This window comes from Amblyomma americanum, chromosome 1 (genome assembly GCF_052857255.1).
Source record: "Amblyomma americanum isolate KBUSLIRL-KWMA chromosome 1, ASM5285725v1, whole genome shotgun sequence".
Lineage (NCBI taxonomy): Eukaryota > Metazoa > Arthropoda > Arachnida > Ixodida > Ixodidae > Amblyomma > Amblyomma americanum.
The window spans coordinates 550,864,567-550,888,404 of NC_135497.1; the positions used below are offsets into that span (position 1 = coordinate 550,864,567).

A 23,838-nucleotide genomic window follows, 5' to 3' on the forward strand; every position below is an offset into this window, starting at 1 on the left:
GGGTTTAGCGCCACGCGCCACGGTTTATTCGCGTGTAAGCTTTCATAATGCTCATGCGTGGCCTCCAAGATTAAGCGATGCCATATGCCATAGGTTTCAGGCGGCTTTAGTGAACGCTGCCTTGACGCCCGATCTATCAATGCATGACTCATTAGTAGTTCTCACCCCTATCATGTACCGAGTGGTTATCATGATCATCAGCCTGACTACGCTCACTGCAGGACAAAGGCCTGCAAGCTTGTGTCTTATGCGCAGCCAAAGGAGGGAGGTACATGGCCCCCCGCCTAAACTTCAAGTCGAACCAGCACTGATGGGCGGCGGCACAGGTGGGGAAGGTGGGAGTCAGAGACAGCAGACGGGGGACAGGCATTGAAAGGCTGCACTGCGAGGCATTCAATGGAGTTCTCCACTTAGGCCGGCTTAAGGCGGTCCGTACTGACATTCTTCGTGGCCATTCTGAAAGAGCGTGGCAGTTTTTAGGGTGCGGCGAAGGACGCGGAATGGTCCGTCGTAAGCCGAGGTGAGTGGTGCACGGACAGCGTCGCGGCAAACGAACTTCACATGGGTGGAAGTGGCGAGATCCCGGTGAACAATGATGGTGTTGTGGTGGTGAGGGCGAGGCAGAATAGGCCGGAGGTCTTTAGCATTGTCGACCAGACGCTGAAGGAAATCTTGCGGCTGGGCGGGTAGTTGCGCTGATATGGAGAAGTCTGCGGGGAGACGCAGGGAACTAGCGTACAGCAACTCTGCTGCAGAGCACTGAAGGTCGGCTCGGAGAACGGCCCGTAAACCCAGGAGCCCAAGGGGTAAGCTGTCAACCCAGTGGGCGCAGTTCAGACGGCTAGCTAGGGCAGCCTTCAGTTGGCGGTGAAGGCGTTCCACCATGCCGATAGCGCATGGGTGGTACTTGGTGGTGCGACTGTGCCTGGCGCCCAAAATACGGTCAATGGCAGCAAACAGGGTACACTCATACTGGCGCCTACGGTCTGTCGTCACGGTGTCAGAGCAACCAAAGCGTGACATGCACGATGAAATGCAGGCTTGCGAAACAGTCTCACCGGTGATGTCACAAATGGGAACAGCCTCCGGCCAGAGTATGAAACGTTCGACCATGATGAGGATGTAACGGTATCCTTTTGACACGTGTAGTGGACCCACGATGTCGAGATGAACATGGTCGAAACGACGGCCGAGGCGAAGGAAGGCCTAAGAAGGAGTCTTGGTATGACGGGAGACATTTGTCGCCTGGCAGGCGAGACATGTGCTCATCCACTCGCGCACATCACCATTAATACCGGGCCAGACATAGCGCTGGGTGACAAGGAGCAGAGTAGCCCGAATGCCTGGGCGACAAATGTCGTGGAGCGAGTGAAAAAAGGCCTGGCGAAGTGCAGCCGGAACAAAAGTGCGCGGAAGGTCTGGCGCGAGATCGCACCACAAGGGCAGAGGCGAACACGGATGAGGTACAAGCCGTAGTCTGAGTGAATGGTGGTTCTCACGAAAAGCCTAGACCTCGCTGTCATCCTGCTGTGCGGAAGAGACTGCGGCCAAGTCGATGGTTTAAGCTGGACAGTCAACCGCAGCGATAACTGAAAGGGCATCAGCAGCAATGTTGTCGGCACCTTTCACGTGACAGATGTCAGGTGTGGATTCCAAAATGTAAGCGAGATAGCGGAGATCGCAGGGCAGGTATTTCGATGAGTTGTCCCGGAAAACGTATGCCAGTTTTTTGTGATAGGTGAGCACATGAAACTTGCATCCTTCCAGAAAATGTGGAAAGTACTGTACGGCAGCGTAGATGGCAAGCAGCAGCTCGCGGCCGAAGACACTGTTTCGTATCTCAGCAGGAAGCAGCTTCCGAGAGTAAAATGAGAAAGGCTGCCACTCGGAGTAAATGAGCTGCTGTAAGACGGCTCCGACAGACACGCTAGACGCATCCACCATCAGTCTAGTAGGGGTGTAGATTCGCGGATGGATCAGAAGCACAACGTGCTTGGCAGCAGTAAAAGCGGCCTGAGCTTCTGCTGACCAGGAAGTGGGAGAGGACGGGGAACCGGTTGACCGAAGGAGGTCGGTGAGCGGGCGGAGCAGCTCTGCGCAGTGCGGTACGAAGTGCCGGGAAAATTCACCGGGATTCCGCTTGGGCACTAGATGCAGCGGGGAAGCCTACGCGCTGGACGACGGGCATATAAAGCCGCGCTCCAGTATGTGGTCGAACTCCCGCTTGGCGACAGCGAGACGGTCCCCAAAGAGGCGGCGTGTGCGAGCGGCGGCGGGTGGGCCAGAGGTGACGATGTGATGGGTCAGCGTCTGCTTAGGTGGCTGAGCAAGGTTGCAGGGCTTGGTCAACTTCGGAAAGTCCCCCAGGATTTTATTGAACGGCGACGAAGGTAGCAGCGTGCGGATGCCGATGGGAGCAAGGCCAGACAGGGCTCCAGAGATGGACAGAAGATTCAAACCACCAGTCAAGCGATGACGCCGCATGCTGACATCGAATTCCGAGAAGGAGAATAAATACGAGCCGAAGATTGGGTGGACCACATCAGCGATGACGAAGAATCTGCAGAAAATGAGGCCGAGTCCGAAGTCGATGGTGAAGGACCGAAGACAATAAGGTCGCTACAGACGACTCGTTGGCAGCACGAAGCGAGTGCTCCGTTGACTTGGAACGTTCAGCCTTAGTCGGGGGCACAACGTTGATCTCCGCGCACGTGTCTGCAAGAGACCGGGTGCCAGATAGCTTGTCGGTAATCATAAAAAGGTGGCCGCGACGACAAGGGAGACCACATTTTTCCGTCAGTAATCTCGGTGGGCGTTTGCGACCACGAACATTGGCGCGGTGCCGGAAGCGGCGGTGGTATCAACATAGAGACGGAGGGCTGGGGCTCGGAGCATGACGAGCGCGTGAAGGCGAGCGATGGCTGGGACGAGACGAATGGTCCACTCTGGGCGGGCGACCGAGGCGGTAAGCTCATCGATGCGGGCCTCAAGACGAGAAATCGCCGTGTCAGGAGACGACAAGACAGTAGAGACGGACGGGGAAGCCACTTCAAGAACAACATCAGCGAGCTCCGCCGTGCGATCGAGGCTCACGTCGCCAGCCGCCGTGAGGACAAGTCGATTTGGCTGAGGGAGGCGGTTGAGGAAGGCTTCTAGAAGCAACACAGTGTAGTAGGGGAAATCGCGCTCCCCGAGAAGCTGCCGGATCTCGCGCAGCAGTTGGAATGGTCGCCGATCGCCAGGCTCCTCCGCGGTAAGGAGCTGCTGGAGGCGGGCACGTTCCGACAGCATCTCTCCAGCACCTTGGTCTTGAGGTGCTGTCAGGGTGCATCGCCCATGGATTCGGAGATAAGATTCGAGAGTTCGCAGGCCACATTAGGAGGAAGCGCGGAAAAAACCTGGTAGTATCGCGTCACTTCTGAAGTGATGCGATGGAGGCTGAACAGCGTCTCGATCTGTAGAAACGAGACTTGCGGGTTCTGAAGCCAGAAGGGAGGGAGGCGAAGCCGCAGCGATGCGACGTCCTGCGGGTGCGAGTTCTGTTCAGTGGAGGGGCCGCCCGTTTCAGTCATGGCGTTCGTCCTAAGTCACCACTTGTGGGCTTATGCCTCAAGAGCGAAGGAACGTCAGCTCACTCGGATCTAGGCAAGAATAGAACAGCCAGCCGCGGCTTCACGTGCCACAGCCCCGCCCCTTCTTTATTTTCTTTCTTGCGTGGGAACACTTTGGCCGTGCTCTAGGCGCAGCCAATGGAGGGCGCTACAGGCCTCTCCCGTATATAGTCTCCAATTAACCCTGTCCTGTGCCAGCTGCGGCCACCCTATCACCGCAGACTTCTTAACCTCATCCGTTCACCTAACTTTCGGCCGTCCTCGGCAACGCTTCCCTTCCGTTGCAACCCAGTCTGTTGCCCTTAAGGACCAGCGGTTATCTTGTCTTCGCATTGCATGTCATGCCCAAGCCCATTTCTTCGTATTTTGATTTCGGCTAGGATGTTCGGCGCTAGTCTAATCGCTCTCGTCATCAGCAGTGAAGGGTAATTTTCTCGTATGTATCACAATATGGTCATAGAAATAATATGCTGATTTCGTGTTGTATATGCTCCCTAATTGAGGAAATTGTTGCTATTTTTTGGGACAATATATATAACTCCGTAAGTTGGCCAAAAATTGCAGCGACAGGTGGGTGGGTTGGGGCGCAACACTGATGCCACTAGATGTGTTCTGCAACTCTGGGTATGAATGCAAGATGGCTTTTGTGTTTATGCCGCTACATACTCATTAACGCCGTGGTTAAGTTTAAAGTGGATGCCTCGTCACGTAACGAGTGATGTCATTGTGTTCGGTCCAAGCAGTTGCTGGTATTCTGGTCAGTCAGCTTGGCCTGTTGCGCTGCGCCAGTGACATCGACGTTGCGTAGACTGGAAAAGAAGCCTTAACAATATCGCTGTAAAACAGTAATGCTCGTGACATCACCAGCGTGACCGCGAACCTCAACAATTGTCGCTAAGTCTGCAGCGACGCTAACGCATGCACTTTCGCGTTAATGGTGCAGGTTCAAGGGCTATTTCCGGGAATTCCTGCACGGCCTGTGCTGGTCTGAGCCGCTGATCCAGATCAAGCAGTGCACCACCAGCCCTCAGCTGCGCTGCTCAACGAGGACGCAGAGTCTAGCCCTCAAGGGCTTCTCTCGCCGACACGGCAACGGTGCGCCGCCGGCGCTCCGAACGACCACGGAACAAACCTAAATCCCTTCGTCGCCTTTTGGTGGGCTCGCTGCGAGTTGCTCCTGCATAAGTAAAACCCGGTGTTATTTGTGCGGACTCCTACTGGCAAGGAAAGACCTCTGCGAACGGTTACTAAGGCACTTTCACTACTCGTCCTGAAGGAGCTTTCTTTTGCACAATCTGCTCAGCTTACTGCATTCACGCGAGAAGCTTGCGATCATTTTCATGCCCAGTTAGGATCCGGCCTATCTTAACCTCCGTGCCGGCAGCGGGATTCCTTCGTATATCCTCAAACGCTAAAAAGTGACTGCAGGTCTGCTGCGCAAGAACTCTGCGTGTGCAGATGACATAAGCGCACCAGGCTTGTTGATTGCGCAGAACAGTGTCGCCGCCAGGAGGCACCCGCGTTGCCCTAAGAAGGTGTAATGTCGCGGGAATGTAACCAGGATCGATAATTACCGAACAGGAGCCCAGAGTGCACGTTCTGCGCTTGTTCTTCGATGTGAGGGGAGCGTCGCGCCTCTAGCTTCGCACTCGAAGTCCAAATGAAGGTAACGTAAGCCCTAAAATGCATCATTCCAAGATCAGAAGAGTAGCATCCTTGGATATGAAATCTGCACCTTTCATTAAAAGCATGACTATTTTTAACAAAGCAAACACTATAAACGTCAAATAACCGCAGCAATTCCGCACACGGCTTTACGCATTGGGAGTGATGACAATGTTGAGACAAGCAAGGCATTCGGCTGCTTCTCCTCAATTACCATGAAGAAATAACGACACTCATGGTGAAATAAAATTATATAATTTTTGTCTTGAATCAGTTTCTGTGCGATGAACTGCAAATAATAGAATGATAACTAGAATGCCCGAACTAATAAAAATGACGATGGAGTCGTTTCGTAGCACGTGGCCTGCGTAATCACAGCATGCGATTTTGTGACGCCACGCTCTGGCTCGATGGAGGCATTCCTTCATTCAGCTATCAGTTTCTCCTAAATAAACAACATCGCTCGTGAAGAAAGCAGGAAATGAGTTTGGTTCGGCCGCACTAATCCACTGTCATAAAGAAATGAAATGCATGCGAGCTGAGTTGATGGTTTCTCTATCGCTTGCTTCGTATCATCACTTCTAAGATTTGGTGATCTCCGAAATAATATTTGAAGAGTTGGCGGGACGCTTAAGGGCCGCCATAAGGGTATGGCGCGATAGCATTAATGGGTCCTTTGAGCAGCCTGGGGTCCTGATTGCAGATAACTTCGCATGCAAGAGCGATGTTCTTTATTTATTTATTTTTACTTTTCATTTTTATCTTTCTTTTACGGCAATACACTCAAGGCCTCCTATTAACCAAGTCGAACGAACGTTCGAATTGGTCGAGGGCTGGCTTGAACGGCTCACATCCCAAGTCCAGGCTCGAGAATTTTTCTTTTCATCGCAATTTCTTTTCTTTTTGACAGGCACTGCGTAGGGTGGGTGGAATGACGTCACTACCCTATAGACGAAATGAGGAATTGTGCAGTGATGTCATCACTGTTGTACTCCAGGATCGTTCTCAGGTGTTTTAATTACCCGCGCGAGGTCATGTGGCTGTGCCGCCAAGACCGTCTCGACAAATACCGGTTTTCTCGACGCTCCAACGCCAACAACGACGCGTGTCACTGCTAAACGGGATCCATAGTACTCGTCCGTAAACAGCACGTGATTTTTATTTAGGAGAAAGAGCATCCAAACTTTATTAAAACTAAAGCATCTGCACTTCTAACGCAGTGCTATACCCCTAATGTGCAGTACGCAGCTCACCAAAGCAGATGTGTTGTGTACAGATGTGCCGTTTGAGGATTTCGCTACCTTAGGGGTGACTGATAATAAATAAATAAATAAATAAATAAATATTAAGGTTTTTACTCATACAACGTACAGTTTGTATGCAGCTGCATAAGCGTGGGGTCGCTTGTGTGCGAAGCTGGGCAGGCCAGAGGCGTTGCAGAACAACTTTACCAAAAGGCCACTGTGGCAGTGTATGGGATCCACGCAAACTGCACACGTGTACGTAGTACAATGAGAAACAAATATGTTTGTCACAAAGGAGAAAAGAAAAAAATGCGTTTTCAATGCGTTTTGAACTTCCCGAGTAAAAAAAAAAAAACATCTGGAAACACAACAAGAAACAGAATAATAATATTGCTTAAAATAGACAAAAGTCATCGCAAAACAATTTTAACAAATTGTCACTTTGACAAGGTAGACAGACGGTCCATTTAAAGTTGGAATGTGCAGACGGTACATGCGCGAAGAAAGATGTTTATCGCGGAGCGGAAAAAGAAATCACTCGTAATCAACTATCCAAAAAAAAAGAATAAAAAGAAACAAGACACTTTAAAAAGCCATTGCTCAAAACAGACGTCTTCGCTAGGAATACTAAAGAAAGAAACCAGTGACAGTTCTAGCAGGAAATATACGCGAGCTGTTAGCAGCATTCTTAGGTCCTTTTTGACTGCACTGACATTCGGAACGCAGAAAACGTATACAAGCTGGTTGAAGTGAAATGGTATGCAGGTTGTCCCAGATAACTTAAGCCAATATTTTAAAAATGAAAAGTACTTCGGACGCGAATGTACCGAATGCATAATGTTGGCACTAGCCTAGAGTTACTCAGGCTATTTTTAATTTTTCCCTTAACTAACTGATTAGTTATGTTTAATTCATCCTCTTTAAGCCCGCGAAATATGAAAAAAAATACCATGTGTCAGGGCGCTTGCGCTCAGTTATTGTGCTGCTGTCAAGCGTGCGATGGATGAACAGGTCGGCTTCAGCGAGGCTGGCTCGCGATAGGTCGTCATGCCTGATCTAGGTATCTGGGTATGCGGCTCTTATCGCATGACGCCACAAATGCATGATGCTGGCCGCGCGTTGCCAAAGCGGTAAAGCGTCTAACTCTACGAAAGAGAACAAACATCATAGCTTTAATTTTTAGTAGTATCAAATGGAAAAGAGCTGGAAGCCTGCGGATGGAGTGCAATGGAATTGGCGGGGGGTGGGAGGGAGGGGGGTGGTGGCGGCTATAGGGCCGCAATGATTTTTGAGCGACCATCAATACAAAAAGCGCCCCTTCATTAAAATGTGCTTTCGGTCAGGTAACCGTCTGCTGCAATCCAGATTTGGCATTTCATAGGCACAGTTCCGTGGCGTTCTTGATCATGGTGTCAGGCGTGGAGTTGCAGACCTGTCTTATTTTTTTTTTCTTGGGCTGTCTGGTGTTGAGGTTGGTGTCCAATATGCTTCATCGTCGACGTAGGCCCCGAGGAAGAGATTGAGCGGAGTTAAATCTGCCGACCGTGCCGGCCAAGTAATCGACCTATGCCGTCCAATTAAATACGGTGGGGAGACTTCATCCAGCCATTTGCAAGCTTCGCTGCTGTCGTGCGCAGGAGCACCATCATGCTGATAACAAATATCCTTTGTCCTAGCCAATGGAACTTCGCAAAGGAAATCCTCGCCTGCCTCATCAAGTAGAGTTGACATATCTTTCGCCTGTCAGCGTGTTATAAAAAAACACGAGGTCAATGATAGTGCCACTGCCGATTCCACAACACACATTGACCGACCACTGATATTAGTGACGTGTCTTCAAAACCCAGTGAGGGTTTTCGTCGCTCCAATAATGAGCGCTGTCGATGGTCACATGAGCATTACGTGAGAGAGTAGCTTCATCAGCCCGCAGTATTTTGTGGACAATGATTAGAATCCAGTTTGCAAAGTCGTTTCAATTTTGAAAATCGCGGGGCTCCAACATCTGGTGCAGCTCCACGTGGTACGGTTTGAGTTCTCGCTTCTTCAGTATTCTCCACGCTGAAGACTTTCACACATCAGGGCCAACACCCACACTACGAACACTTGCATGCGAGTCTGAAGAGAATTTTCATAGAATATGTCTCTACGTCCTCGCCAAGGATCCAAGATTTACGTTGTTCCTTCGTAGAAGTTCCGGTCTCTCTCAGCGCCCCGCATGCTCCCACAATCGTGATTGAGCTCGGACGCGTACCTGGATGCCGGCGTCGAAATAGTTTAACTTTCCGCCTTCTATGTCCACTTGACGCACCTTGAGCAACGCATTACGTACAACTCTGCTCACGGTACGCAAGTGTGAAGCGAGGTGCGGCCACCCGATACTGCGACCACGAAGCCAAATGCACGTGCGAGGTGTGGGATCAAAACAGAACGTATGGCAGAAAGTAAGTGTGAAAAGGAGAGCGGCCGGGGCCAGTGCGAATAGAGTCATCGTGTGAAGAAGACTGGCATAAACTTCATTGAATATAGGCATGTTTTTTTTAACATTACTCAATTTTGTCCCCGTGCGATTTATCCGCTGTTATTCGAGCCATAAGGTAAAGTTGTAGTATATTCGTTCATTTCGAGAACTACTACAACAAAATTTGTTTAAAAGGCAAAATATTAGGAGCAGTCATCGCCTTCCATTGTTCTCACGCGCTTCGCCCTTTCCTTCTTTAAAGCAGAGTCAAAATGCTGTTTTCTTCCTTTTTTTCGTACCCTTGGACGCCGGATCGCTTTGGCAACGCTCGGCCAGCAGCCGGCGTGATGCGATAAGAGCCGCATGCCCAAATAAGTACATCAGGCATAACGACCTATCGCGGGCCACAGTCTGGCTGCAGCCGACCTTGTTCATGTCTCGCACGCTTCAGAGCAGCACAATAACCGAGAGCAAGCGCCTTGTCACGTGGATGTTTTTTTCGTATTTCGCGGGCTTTCTTTGGAACGCGGGAAAAAGGGCCACATGAGATATATCATGCAGGAAACAATTTTTTGAGGGGTTTTTGAAGGTTCTCTACAACCTTGGCAATCACACTTGGGGTCTGCAGCCAATGCTTAAAAAGTTAATGAATTAAACATAACTAATCCGTTAGTTAAGGAGAAAATAAAATATAGCCTAGGTAACTATAGGCTAGTGCCAACATTATGCATTAGGTTCAACTCGCGTCCGAAGTTCCCTTCTTTTTTAAAACCTTGGCTCAAATTATGTGGGATAACGTGTATAAAACCTTCGAGCGCTGCCGTATTTAGTAAAAATTCTGGATAACACGTAGCGTTCTGTGCACCGAAGAACACGTGTACTAATGTCGCCAGTCTTGAAGGCAAAGGAAAAATAATTTTTGCACAAGATGTCGCACACGCACTGCTCCCGAGTGAAAAGAATGTCTAATGTGTGCATAGTATTTAAGAAATTTTCTTCGTGATATAGGGTGACGTAAGTAAGGTTACAGCATATTTTATGACTGATGCAATTTTGCACACTTAGCTTGCATGCAAAGCAAACCCGTAAATTGTGATACCGGTTTTTATGACAGGTTAGCCCAATGATTTGTGCACCACTGTTCTTACTGACTGATCACATTAAGATCACTGTGTATACAAATCTGCGCAAAGAGCTCTTAAGCGTTCTACTATTTCATTTTTTTTTCACCCCAGGATAAGGTATCGTGGAATGTAAAACCAAGATATTTCACTGTTTTTTCTTATTGCAACGGGCGGCAAACGCAGCGTTGGCATCTATTGCCGTACAGATAAATGGATTTGTTCAGAATTAGGTTTTTGTGTAGGCAATATAAACCGAGTAGCTTTGTGATTGATTTGTTTTCAAATAATCTATATGGATTAAACCAGTCTAAAAGGAGAGCTATATCTCGTTGAATAATATGAGCTGCTTCATCATGCCTTCAACCGGGGAGAGCAAGGGCTGTATCGTCCGCATACAAATAAGTTTCTCATTTCAGTGGCAGATATCTCAGCTCGCTTACATGAATATTGCCGCCAGGTGTCCCCATGCTGCGCCTTGAGGACAAAGAAGTGAGAGACGCGTTTGCTCTTGAAGCTGGGACGCTGCTTCACTGCTTGCGGCCTGTGCCTAGCCCTTTTGGTTCCGCAACCTATTTGTGACAATTTGTGGTGGATTGCGCTGAGTAAATCGCCCTAGAATATATCTCACACCCTTCCTAACACCGAGGACCCCAGACCTCTCCCTGTCGACACGCCATTGCACCGGGTCAGTAGCCGAAATCTTGGACAGCTGCCTGAGCATGGGTAATTGAAGACTACCTCAGCGCCTGGTCGACTGCCTCCTGTGCTCAGGCCAATCGACTCTACCTCCGCGCCTACCCCTAACCCAGTCGTGCAAGGCGCCGCATACTACGCCCTCCAGAAACCACGGCTACCAAAGTCGTTTCATGGTACTCAGCTGTAGGACGTGGAAGATTGGCTCCTCCAGTTTGAAAATGTCGCCGCATCTAAACAATGGGATGACACCGCCAAGCTGAGGAACGTTTTCTTCAGCTTAGAGGACGGTGCTCGTACGTGGTACGAAAACAGAGAGGTCACTCTATCATCATGACCCGAGTTCCGAAGTCAACTGCTCGCCGCGTACGTCAGCCCTGGTCGCCGGGAGCGAGCTGAACGCGCCATGCAGTCCCGCGTGCAAATGCCCAACGAAATGGTTGCCATGTACGTCGAAGACATGACACGGCCCTTCTGACGGGCTGACCCAGCCATGTTGGAAGCCAAAAAGCTGCGCCACCTGATGCGCGGTCTTAAGAAACAGCTTTCGTCGGCATCGTGCGCAGCCCCCAAGCACTGTTGCCGAGATTCTAGCGGAGGCTGTCATGATGGAGCAGGTCCTCCGGCAGCGTTCCACTGCGTACGACCGGCCAGTCCTTGCAGCTTCTGTTACGGAGTCCCTCCCGGCTTTCAACAGCAATACGGACTTTACCCGCGACATGACACGCGCTGTCGTCCGTGACGAGCTAGAGGAGTTGTGCGGTACATCGAAGCCAGCAGCCAGCTCCATTATGCGCGTTATCCACGAAGAGGTGCAGCAAACTAACAGGCCTCCGTTACTACGCGGCGAACCACAGCCAATCGAGACAGACTACTGCCGCTCGACATACGCTGAAGCTCTGCGACGCCCTGCCCCAAATCCTGCGGCCGTTTTTCCAACCCCGCAAGACGTCCTGCTACCGTCCGTGCAGCCAGTGCAGCACCGCATCCCGAGTGATCGACAAGCCCTGCGTAGAGCGGACGTCTGGCGTGGCCCTGACCGCCGGCGTTTGTGCTTCCACCGTTGGGAGCCCGGTCACCTGTTCCGCCGGTGCCCATATCGAGAGCTTGGCCTGCAGGGTTTTTTTCGCTGAGGCGCCAAGGCCATGGTTTCGCCAACGGCCCATGAGATTGAAGTTTACGTGACCCAGCAACCTCTGTGATCCATGACGCGCCATCAGTCCTGATCACCGTCACCTCGCCAATCATCGTTTTCACCGAATCCGCAGAACTCCTCGCGAGCGACGGGGGACCGCTCGCCCAGACCTCGCTGGGAAAACTGAGGACAGCGGCCTCCGGGGGCGTGGTCGCTCGATATCAACGCTGTAAAGACCCCCTGACGACGCCGACTTCCGATGATAGAGCTTTGACGACGTCGACGACAGCAGCTGAACTAGAGGACCGCTTCTCACTCGACATACCCGTGCTTCTCGACTGTCACAGCATTGGCGCTTTGGTGGACACAGGAGCGGAGTTCTCAATTATGAGTGGCAAATTGGCAGCGATTCTAAAGGAAGTTACAACTCCTTGCTCTGGAGTGCAGATACGGACGGCGGGGGGCCGTTTCAGCGCATGATGAATACTGTCCTGAAACTTCGCCGGCGCAGAGCAAAGACCGAAGGGCAACGCCCTAAATTCATATAGGCCGTCGGATGTGAAGAAGGCAGTTTTTTTGCGGTCACGTTCGTCAACCTCAATCTGCACTATCTGCTCTTTAGGTCAATTGACGAAAAATACTTGGCGCGGCGCAGTCTGCCGAGTGAGTCGACGATGCGGGGCAGCGGGTAGACGTCCTTTTTCGTTATGGCGATCAACTTACGGTAATCACGAAAAAAAAGCGCATGATGAATACTGTCCTTCCCCGCACGGGGGCGTCTGCAGCTTGCAGGCGTTGGTGAGTGGCGACATCCCCGTAAGGGGATGATGGTGAATAGTGCATCACCACGGATCCGAGCACCCGCGCCTAGCCGTGCGTGGCATTGCCGTGTCCGGATAAAAGGGGATCCTGCTGGTTGAGCCGATGCCGAGCGTTTGGACCTTTAAGGGCCCTTGGCGGAGGCAACACATCACTTTGGCCCTAGCTTCCTGTAGACGGCACCTCCGGCCGGACCCGACCGGGGGAAATCGGCAGTCGCCTTTTCCTATCCTCCCCTCCATCTTTCACTTTCCTATCTCTGTCTCAACTCTCCTATATCCCACTCACTTCTTGGTTTTTCCTTTTCTCCCGGCGGCGAGGGTTAACCTTGTGTGACCAACTACCCTGAGTTGCGTCATATCTGGTTATATATAGTTGAGGTGTACAGCTGGCATGGGCTGGACTTGCATTCAAGTTCCTGTCCCGTCCCCTTGTTGGACTCCGTGGTGGGTGGTTGGCACGATGACCGAATAGCTGCTTTTTTTTTATGTGTCCCCCCTTTTCAAAACGAGATCGCTCTCTCAATAGAGGGCGGAACGAAGCAGCAGATTTTCTTGTCAAAAAGAAACCGACGTTCACCAAGTTCCATGTAATCCACAGTCAAAGCGATGAAAAACAAGCAAGAATAATTTCACCATTCCTTGTGTTTAATTGTTTAACCGATACCTTGGGCCCTGGCTTCAAGGTCTCAAAAATGGCCAGAGGACACTTTCTCCTTGAACTGCGCGAGTGCATCCCGTGCTCGAGACTCTCAAACATTGCTGCTATAGGGGACATCCCGGTTTTCATAACAGCACATCAATCACTGAACACTGTCCGTGGCGTCATGTCTTAAAATGAGTTCATACACCTAACTGAAAAAGAAATGCTGGAAGGCTTGTCCGATCAAAATGTCACAAATGTATACAGAATCAAAGTACGGAAAGACAAAAAGAAATAGATACAAAACACTTGGTTCTAACATTCAACTCAAGTACACTACCTGAAACCAAAGAAGTAGGATACCTAAAAATAAATTCAGGCACTATATTCCGAACCCACGAAGATACTTAAATTGTCAAAGGTTTGGCCACGGCTAAAAGAGCTGCCGCGACAGCAAAACTTGCGCAAAATGTGCTTCGAAGGATCACGTTACTGAGGAATGTGACGCTGCCCTACGCTGCGCAAACAGTGAAGGAGACCGTGCTACCCACTCCAGGCCGTGTCCGTCCTGGAAAAAGGAAAAGGAGATAATCACCATTAAGACCAAAGAAAACACTTTATTTCGAGAACCGAGAAGGCGATATGCCCTCACCAACCAATTTTCCTTCACAGCAAAATCCAGCTTCGCTGATGTGGTGCGCAGGGGCCTAGCATCACACAGCACTCTCGCACCTGCCGAGGCGGCTTCTACCAAGCCGATGGTAGGGCCATCCACGCCCCAGGCAGGGACAGCGAAGGCTGCTCTGTCACTACAAAAGCAGGGAGCGCCGGTCCATGGGTCGGCATCCCACGCGATTTCCCCCGTCGGGGGAGGTCTGAAACGCAAACACCCGTGGCGACACCGCGGTCCTCCAGTACCTCTCGTGAGGTGATGGACACAACTCCTCCCTCGCTCCCACCGCAGCGGCGGCAAAGCTCTCTTGAGCCCAAAAAAGGGATAAAGTCCCTATAAGTGGTACAAAAAACCGATAAACCTAGTTTCTAAAACCTATCCTTAACTAGTCTACAATCATGGCTCTTCGAGTTCACTGGAACTGTCGTGGACTCTTAAACAACTACACTGACGTAACAGATATTTTAAATTCATTCTCCTTGGTGGCACTGTGTCTCCAGGAGACTAACCTAGGACCACAAAAAAAAACATTCTTAAAAAGTATCAAGTCTTTCGATGTGACCGAGAGACCTCAAGCAGGCTCTCTGGAGGCGCTGCTATAGTTGTCCAGGGTGGTATTGCTACTTGAAAAATTGACCTAAAAACCTCATATGAGGCAGTTTCTGTTACTGTCCTCGATTTTAGGACAATAACAATATGTTCCATATAAACTGAACCTCACCTAACAGTCACACTTCACGATTTATAGTCTTGTAATACAACTTCCGGATCTATGTCTTTTAGTTGGAGATTTCAATGCTCACTCCACTTTTTGAGGAAGCGAACAAACGGATGTCAGAGGCCGTATTTTAGAAGATTTTGTCCTCTGCAAAAATTTCTGCCTCTTGAACACAGGAAACAGACTTGTTGTTCTCCAAGAAGTGGGAAAATGAGCTGACTAGATTTATCTTTTCAGTTAGTTTATGGGGGTTTAACGTCCCAAAGCGACTAATGCTATTAGTGACGCCGTAATGAAGGGCTCCCGGAATTTCAACAGCCTGGGGTTTTTTAACGTGCACTGACATCGCACGGTACACGGGCCTCTAGAATATCGCCTCCATCGAAATTCGACCGCCGTGGCCGGGATCGAACCCGCGTCTTAGATTTATCTTTTTGTTCACCAAATGTTTTTGCCGATTTTAAATGGGATGTTCTTGACAACCTGTTTGGGAGCGATCACCTTCTTGCCATAATAAGCCTGTCATCTTCACCAACAGTCATCCCGACAAAAACACGCCGTTGGAAGTTACATTTAGCTAACTGGGAATTGCTTAGAGAACAGGCCAGTTTAGATAATATTCAGAAGAGCAAGGTTCCGGGCTAGTTGGTAATGCATTTAAGGGAAGAAACAGCGCAATGAAACACGGACACACGAAGAACGGACACACACGAGCGCTGACTCACAACTGAAATTTATTTTGAAGACAAGATGCTTAAATAGGAGACATGCGAGGGTGCTTAACAGGGCTGCTGCAGCGATAACCGCCAATCAGTGTGGTCGCGTCACAAAATTTCAAAAACAGCAACGAATGAAGTAAGTGATAAAAAGCGGTGTAAAGGGCCGCAAAAAGGTGGTCAGGTGACAGTAACAATAACAAGACTAATAACCAAGACCAAGGCAATAACAATTTTTGAAATTTTGTGACGCGACCACACTGATTGGCGGTTATCGCTGCAGCAGCCCTGTTAAGCACCCTCGCATGTCTCCTATTTAAGCATCTTTTCTTCAAAATAAATTTCAGTTGTGAGTCAGCGCTCGTGTGTGTCCGTTCTTCGTGTGTCCGTGTTTCTTTGCGCTGTTTCTTCCCTTAGAGAATATTGCTTTAGAAAATCTCAGCATAGACGAAATAAATGACGCAGTCACATCATGCATCCTAACTGCCGCACACTTATCAATCCCAAAATCATCAGGAGTGGTCCGTCCCGTCAGAACCGCAAAGTTTGTTACACACGTGAAAGCAAGGAAGCAAAAAAAGGACCAAATAAAGCGTGGAGAGTCTTTCGCAGATACCCAACACACGAGAACTTTATCCATTTCAAAAAAGCCTGAGAACAAGCACAGCATATTCGCCGCAATGCCGGAAAAACATCTCTGAGAGCTCATGTGTCTTCTTTAAATAGTTCAACCCCATCGAAGAAAATGTGGGAGCAAGTTCGAAAATTAAATGGTAGCTAATCACCCTTCACAGTTCCTTTTTTGACAACACCCGGTACACAAACAAAATATATGAGAACAGGCAGACATATTTGGGGAGCACTTTGCTGCAGTTTCAAGTTCATCACACTATAGACAGTCATTTTTGAAATACAAAAACACGGCCGAAAAACCGGCTCCCAACAAGTGTGAGGGCAAAATGAAAAATACAATTTTTTAATTACCCTCTAAGAAATAAAGTACTGTATCCGGCAAAAAAACTGCTCCTTGACACGACCAGATACACTACGGAATGCTTGCCCATCTTTCGCAGCCTACCATAGAGGCGCTCTTGAATTTTTTAACAAACTATTCACAGAAGGAAAAATACCTAAGGAGTGGAAGAAAGCCATCATAGTGCCACTCCTGAAACCAGGGAACCCACCAACTTCCCCAAACAGCTATAGGCCGATAGCCCTTACAAGCTATCTCGCGAGATCTTTTGAGCGTCCTTAATATAAGAAAAATATTTGTCCTTTAATCCCGCGAACTTCTTGATGTCCATCAATGCGGTTATAAGAAGGGATGCTCAATGACGGACCATTTAGTTCGCCTCGAAAACACAATATGAGAAGCTTTTATGCACAAACAGCATCGTCTTGCCATTTTCTTCGATATGGAGAAGGCGTATGATACAACCTGAAGGTTCGGTATTCTCCGCGACCTAACGAACCTTGGTATCTGCGGCAAGATGTTGAACTGCCTAATTGACTTCCTTTCCGACCACTCATTTCCAGTACGCCTGAGATCAACCCTTTCCAGGAACTTCATTCAAGAGAACGGGGTTCCTCAGGGGTGTATTTTAAGCACAACACTGTTTATTGTAAAGATGAATTCCATGAGAAAAATAATCCCAAAGTCTATGATGTACTCAGTCTATGTCGACGACCTTCAATAGCTTGTAGATCATTCAATGTAGCAACATGGGAGAGACTAACGCAGCTAACAATAAGCAAACTAGGTACATGGGCAGACAGAAATGGATTCGAGTTCTTCACACAAAAAATGAATTGGCATGCTGTTCTCACTAAAACGAGGTCCATAATCCAACCACAGCTTACATCTAAACAAAATAGAACTCCCTATAAAAACGAAGGAAAATTTCTGGCCATTATTTTTGACAAAAAGCTGACATTCCTACCACATAGTAATGCTCTAAAAAAGAAAGCCTTCCAGTCCTTGAACATACTTAAAGTACTTTCCCGGAAACACTGGGATTCTGATAGGATGTCCCTTTTACAAATGCCACACTGTTCACATTCTGCGAGCGCCGCCATGCGGCCGAGCGGCATGGCTGGGCTCGTGTGGAAGCGAAGAAGACGACGTTCCGGTTCGGACGCGCGCTGCTAGTCTTCTTGGCTTCAGATTAAAAGCCCCCTTTTGTGTCGCGCTACGTATGTCGGCGACATTTTGGTGGAGATGCTGGGATTTTCCCATGAACGCTGACCCCGAGCACCATTCTGACGATCATCAGCGCCGCTTGGACACAACACCCGTCCACAAAGCGAGCCGCCGCCTGCGAGGCCTGCAACCTGTGTGTCAGCCACTGACGAGGTCGGTGCGTACTAGGACGTCTACTACTGGCAGTCAGACGGGTCAGCTTTCCGGCACTATCCCACCGGTTGTTGTCCTCACACCTCGCTCGCCTCCAACCTTCCACGGTGGTCGGTGCGAGGATGTCGAGGACTGGCTGTCCGGCTTTGACCGTGTGGCCACTTTTAACAAGTGGGACGACGCCCGAAAACTACGAAACATGTATTTCGCGTTCCAAGACTCGGCGAAGACCTGGTTCGAGATCCATGAGGCACCCTATACCAGCTGGAAAGCGTTCCGCCGTGAGTTGCTCGCTACCTTCAGCACCAACGCACGCAAGGAAAACGCCGAAATCGCCCTTCGCTCCAGGTCACAGCAGTCGAACGAACGCGTGACCATGTTTATCGAAGATATGGCGCGTCTCTTCAGTCGGGCTAACCCTGCATGCCCGAGGCTACGAAGGTGCGCCACCTCATGCGTGGTGTGAAGGAGCAGCTCTTCGCTGGCCTCATACGCGACCCTCCAAGAACCGTCGTTGACTTCGTCAAAGAAGCCACGGCCATGAACGCAGTGCGCAGTACGGTCGTCTGGGCAGTGTTGCGGCCAAAATCTATTGTGCGTCACTGCCAGTCGCCGGAGACGAGGCGCTTCGAGAGCTTGTGCGGAGTGTGGTTCGGGAAGAACTGCGCAACCTCCGCTTAGATGCTCCACCTGCCAGTGTCGCAGCTGTAGGTGATGACGGACGTGCGGCGCACACCCAACTACCGGCAACTATGCTACCACTGCGGGGACCCTGGTCATGTCCTCCGCAACTGCCCATACCGGCGGATGTAATTAAGAGGATTTCCACCGACCGCACCTCGACCACGCTATGGTGAGAGACCGCGAGACATTGAGCAGTACCTGGCCGATCATGTGCTGTCCTCACCGCCTCCACGACGTCAGTCTAGGTCGCCGTCTCCAAGACGGGTTCCCAGTCACGCATCATTCGCTGGCCAATTAAGACGCACGTCCTCCCGCCGGGAAAACTGAAGACTGCGGCCTCCGGGGGTAGGACCGCCGCTGCCGCAGAGAGTGAACAGCCTCCATCCGACGGTTGTATGCGACGACCCGAGCGCCGAAGACCCCACCGCCGACCTTAAAGACGATCTCACCGCCGACCGCAACGACGATGCCACCGTCGACCCCACCGAAGACCGCGTCGACGACCACACCGATGACCTCACCGACGACCCCATCGACGACGGCACCAAACACCTCACCGACGAGTTGTGAAAGAATTGTTTCCGCCGCCGAAATTCTTGTTGCCACCGATGGCTAGGACGTGTCAGCACTCGTGTATACCGGGGCCGACTTTTCGGTCATGAGAAGCCACCTAGCCACGACCCTCAGAAAGGTTCTAAAACCTTGCCATGGGCCGCAGATACGCACAGCTGGTTGCCATGTGGTGACGCCGGTTGGCGTCTGCACCTGCCGTATAAAGATCCGAGGTGCAACTTTCATTGGCTCCTTCGCCGTGTTACGAGAGTGTTCCAAAGAACTGATTCTCGGCATGGACTTCCTTAAAGAGTATGGCGCGGTCGTCAACTTGCATGAGCAATTGGTATCGTTTTCGACACAGCGAGCCGTTGCTACAGACCCCGAGCCGCACAGAGCAGCACTACGCATCTCTGACGACCACACAACGATACCGCCAAGAGCAAGCAAGTTTGTCACAGTCAAGTGTGATACCAGCTTCGGTACTCGGGGCATTGCCGAAGCGAACATGTCGCTGCTACTGTCTCGGCAAGTTTGCGTTGCTCGCGCCCTTGTCGACCTTGTTCACGCGCGTACCGAGCTCTTAGTGACAAGCTTTAGCAGCGAACACCAACATTTGACGAGAAACACAGTGATTGCCCATTTTGAAGAACTTGGTGAGCATGCCGTCCAATGTGCCTTATCCGCAACGGACCCCGGAACAGTGGAACAGGACACGGCACCAGCCATTACGATCGACGTGAACGCTGACCTTCTGACCAATCAGAAACGCCGCGTGGAAAGCCTTATTGACTCTTTCCGCGACTGTTTTGCGTCAAGGTTCTTCAGACGCCAATAACTAAGCACCGAATTATCGTCGATAGTCACCAGAGACCACTATGTTTACGGGTCAGTTTACGGGTCAGCAAAACCTTCGTACCTGAAACGACTTGATCCAATACATAATTTAGGTTCGCGTCTTTCCTCTGGTGCTTACAGGACGTCGCCCATAAATTGTCTTTATGAGAAATCAACGAACCGTCACTTACATATAGAAGAACCATGCTCACATGCTCATACGTTCACTGCCCAAACACCTATGTTACCCAATAGTCACAAAGTGCCCATCTAGAGCATTGTTTAACAATAAACCGCTCGCTATCAGGCCACTCCTCCTGCGTTTTGAAGAGATGCGCCAAAACCTCGGCGCACTAGATACATTACCTGTCATTGCTCGGAGACGAGATCCACTACCTTCATGGCACAATTTTCATGCGATCTGTGATCTCACTCTTGCTCAGTTCCATAAAAAACAAATTCCACAACATACACTACAAGGCTTCCTTGCACTTGAAGAAAATATAGTAGTTTTGCGCAGTTTTGCACGGATGGTTCAAAAACGGACGTTTACGTAGGAAGCGCAGTGGTCCGAGAGAAGTTGGAGAGAACAGTACGACTTCCACAGTGCTCATCCATCTTCACTGCAGAACGTTACGCAGTCTGTGTGGCCGTAGCAAAAATAGAAAACAAAAACTTCACCAACAGTATTATTTACACAGATTCCCTCAGTATACTTGCAGTTCTGCACTCTAGAAGCGCAGTCACTCCGATTGTTGGTGACCTACACAATATAGTAGCAGCGACCGCTCGACGACAAAACATAAAACTCTGCTGGGTTTTCAGTCATATCGGGATAAGAGGCAACGATAGGGCGCATTTCTGAGCTGCTAAAGCTCGTGGCAAGAAAACAAAAAAGCAAATATACCTTTTGGGTATTGCATGAACTTAGTACAGCGTAAATTAAGAGAAAAAATGGCACTCCGCATGGAACGGCGAAGTGAATAATAAACTACACTTGGTAAAGCGGTTTTAGGTGAATTTAACTCATGTGTTCACCAGGAACGTTTTAGGGAAGTGATTTTATGCCGTCTCCGGATAGGCCACACACACCTTACTCACAAGTTCCTGCTAACAAAGCAAGACAAAACTCATTGTGAATGCGGAGATGATCTTACTGTTAATCACATTTTATATTCTTGTGTGAAAATTGATTCTAATAAAAAGTGTTTTACTCAATTTTATAATGAATGCATTCCTTTTCATCCAGCACTGCTCTTAGATGATAACGCCATTGTTAACATACCTTCCGTTTTTATCTTTTTAAAAGGAGCAGGGGTACTTGAAAAACTGTAACATTTGAACCACTGGTTCGCTTTATTGCATGGAACACCTCAGCCACTTTCTCATTCCGGAGAAGAAGGCTGAGGCTTTTTATTTTATTAGTTGGGAGCCTCAGGATCCTTGCCCAGCCAAGGATAGCCGCTGAGGCTACCTTAGCTTCTCAGTGGCTTTTGCCATTAGCTATTTCCAGACTTCTCTGTTTTTTTACCAGGCAGTTCAATATTTTTAGGCCATGAACAACGTGGACGATTTATCACGTTCCTAAATATTCTACAGAAAACCATTTCTATACCTTGAACTTGGCGCATGATGGCCTTAGCTGCCTATGTGTCATAAAAGCCAACACAACACACAACGATTACTGTCCTGGCTGGCTCAAATGGCAAACCTGTTTAGTTTACCTAGATGACGTGGTGGTGCTTTCAGAAACAATCGACCAACACCTTGTGACGCCTGCGGACCGTGTTGCATGCCCTGCGGTTAGGCGACTTGACACTTAAACCCGAGAAATTCCACTTTGGCTACAAAGAGCTCAAGTTTCCCGGCCATGTTGTGAGCGCCGACGGCGTAAGACCCGATCCAGAGAAAACTGCTGCCGTAGCCAATTTTCCCTGTCCGACTACAAAGAAAACGCTCAACCGCTTGTTGGGTTTGTGCGCCTACTACCGCCGTTTTTTCGCCGATTTCTCCAAGATCGCTGAATCCCTGACCCGTTTAACGAGTGATGATACACCGTTCGTCTGGACTGCCGAGCAACTGGCTGCTTGCAGAGAGCTGCGCCAACGGCTGCAAACCACCCCTGTGCTGGCTCACTTCGATGAGGAGGCTGCTACCGAGATACACACCGACGCTAGCAACAGCGGGCTTGGTGCCGTCCTCGTTCAACATCAAGAAGGCGTGAAACGTGTGATCGCGTATGCCAGTCGCACACTCTCGCGCACCGAAATCAACTGCTGCACCTCGAAAAAGGAGTGCCTCGCGGTCGTCTGGGCCACGATGAAATTTTGGCCTGATATCTATGGTCGTCATTTCAAAGTGGTCACAGACCACCGTTTCATCTGCTGGCTGACTAATCTCCGGGACCCATCAGGCCGCCTAGCACACTGGAGCCTTCGCCTTCAAGAATTTACTAACACAATTACCTCTAAGTCCGAACTTAAACATGAAGACGCGGACACGCTCTCACGCGCACCCGTCGAGCAAGCTGATGAGAGCGCAGAGGATGATAATCGTTCCCTAGGCTGGATCAGCAGTTCGAATTGGTTGGGAACTGAACTGGTTCGGAATTGGTTTGGAACTGAAGGGCTACAATTTCCTTCTGGTAGCCTAGATATTCAGAGCTATTAACCGTACAACAGAGTACGAATTGCAAGGCCATTGTATCCCCATGACGAGACTTTCGTATCTGTACGAAGGTTACGAGGCCCTCGTATATACGAGGGATAGGTATGACACGTATCCAATAATTGCGTATATAAGAGACACGTATACACGTATATATGTGTCTCGCCATACGAGGGACGCCTATGCAATACGAGCACATATGTATACGAGCGCGCGCACACACACACACACACACACACACACACACACACACACACACACACACACACACACACACACACACACACACACACACACACACACACACACACACACACACACATATATATATTATATATATATATATATATATATATATATATATATATATATAGCGAACCTATTTATATATATAGCGAACCTTGAGAGCGTTCACCAGCGCTTACACGCAAAACTTAAAGAGAGTTCGCTTACACGCAAAACATAAATACCCACGAAAGCAGCAGATTGGACCGCCGTCGCCGTAGCTCAGTTGGTAAGAGCACCGGACGCGATATTCGGAGGTCGTGGGTTCAGATCCCACCGGCGGCATGGTTGTTTTTTCTGCTGCTTTATAAGTCATTTTCTTTTTAAAAAACTAATTGATTGGCACTAGATATTAAATAAAAAAACCATTCCCCTATGCACCTTGATTTCGGTGACTGTTGGCTTCCATAATATGTTTGTCAAACGAGCCCCTCACTTCATTTGCCTTGTCTGCTAATAGCTTAACGGGGGTCTAGGTTCTGGCAGTCTTGATGCCATAGGAAGAATAAGAGGGCTCTCGCACAGTTTCCGCCCTCGCCGTTAGATGAGGTTATAGTGTTGGGCATCTCGGCATTGTTGGTCGAGAATCCCCACTCTGGCCAGCTGACGAGCCTCTGTAGCAAGGTGCTGGAAGGTGAGAAGATGCGCATTCGGGTCGATGTCGTCCACATCCAGTAACATGGCGTCCAGCATCGTGGTCACGTCGCGGCCGTGAACGAGACGGAACGGTGGCATGTTAGTCGATTCCTGTACGACCTTATTGTATGCGAAAGTGACGCATGGGAGCACTTCGTCCCATGTTCTGTGCTGAACGTCGGCATACATTGAGAGCATGTCGCGTAGCGTTTTGTTTAATCGTTCCGTTAAACCTTTCGTCTGATGGTGCTAGCATGTCGTCTTTCGGCGGTCTGTATGACTGTGGTGTAAAATCTGCTGCAGGAGGTCAGCCATGAATGCTGTAC

General features: G+C 49.6%; 1 protein-coding gene across 1 annotated transcript; it reads right to left on the reverse strand.

Annotated features, from left to right (window-relative positions):
* Positions 1-420: 420 nt before the first annotated feature.
* Positions 421-1,023, reverse strand: LOC144129666 (uncharacterized). Its single transcript, XM_077663774.1, has one exon. It carries the CDS (start codon positions 1,021-1,023, stop codon positions 421-423), a length of 603 nt encoding a protein of 200 aa, XP_077519900.1.
* Positions 1,024-23,838: the final 22,815 nt, after the last annotated feature.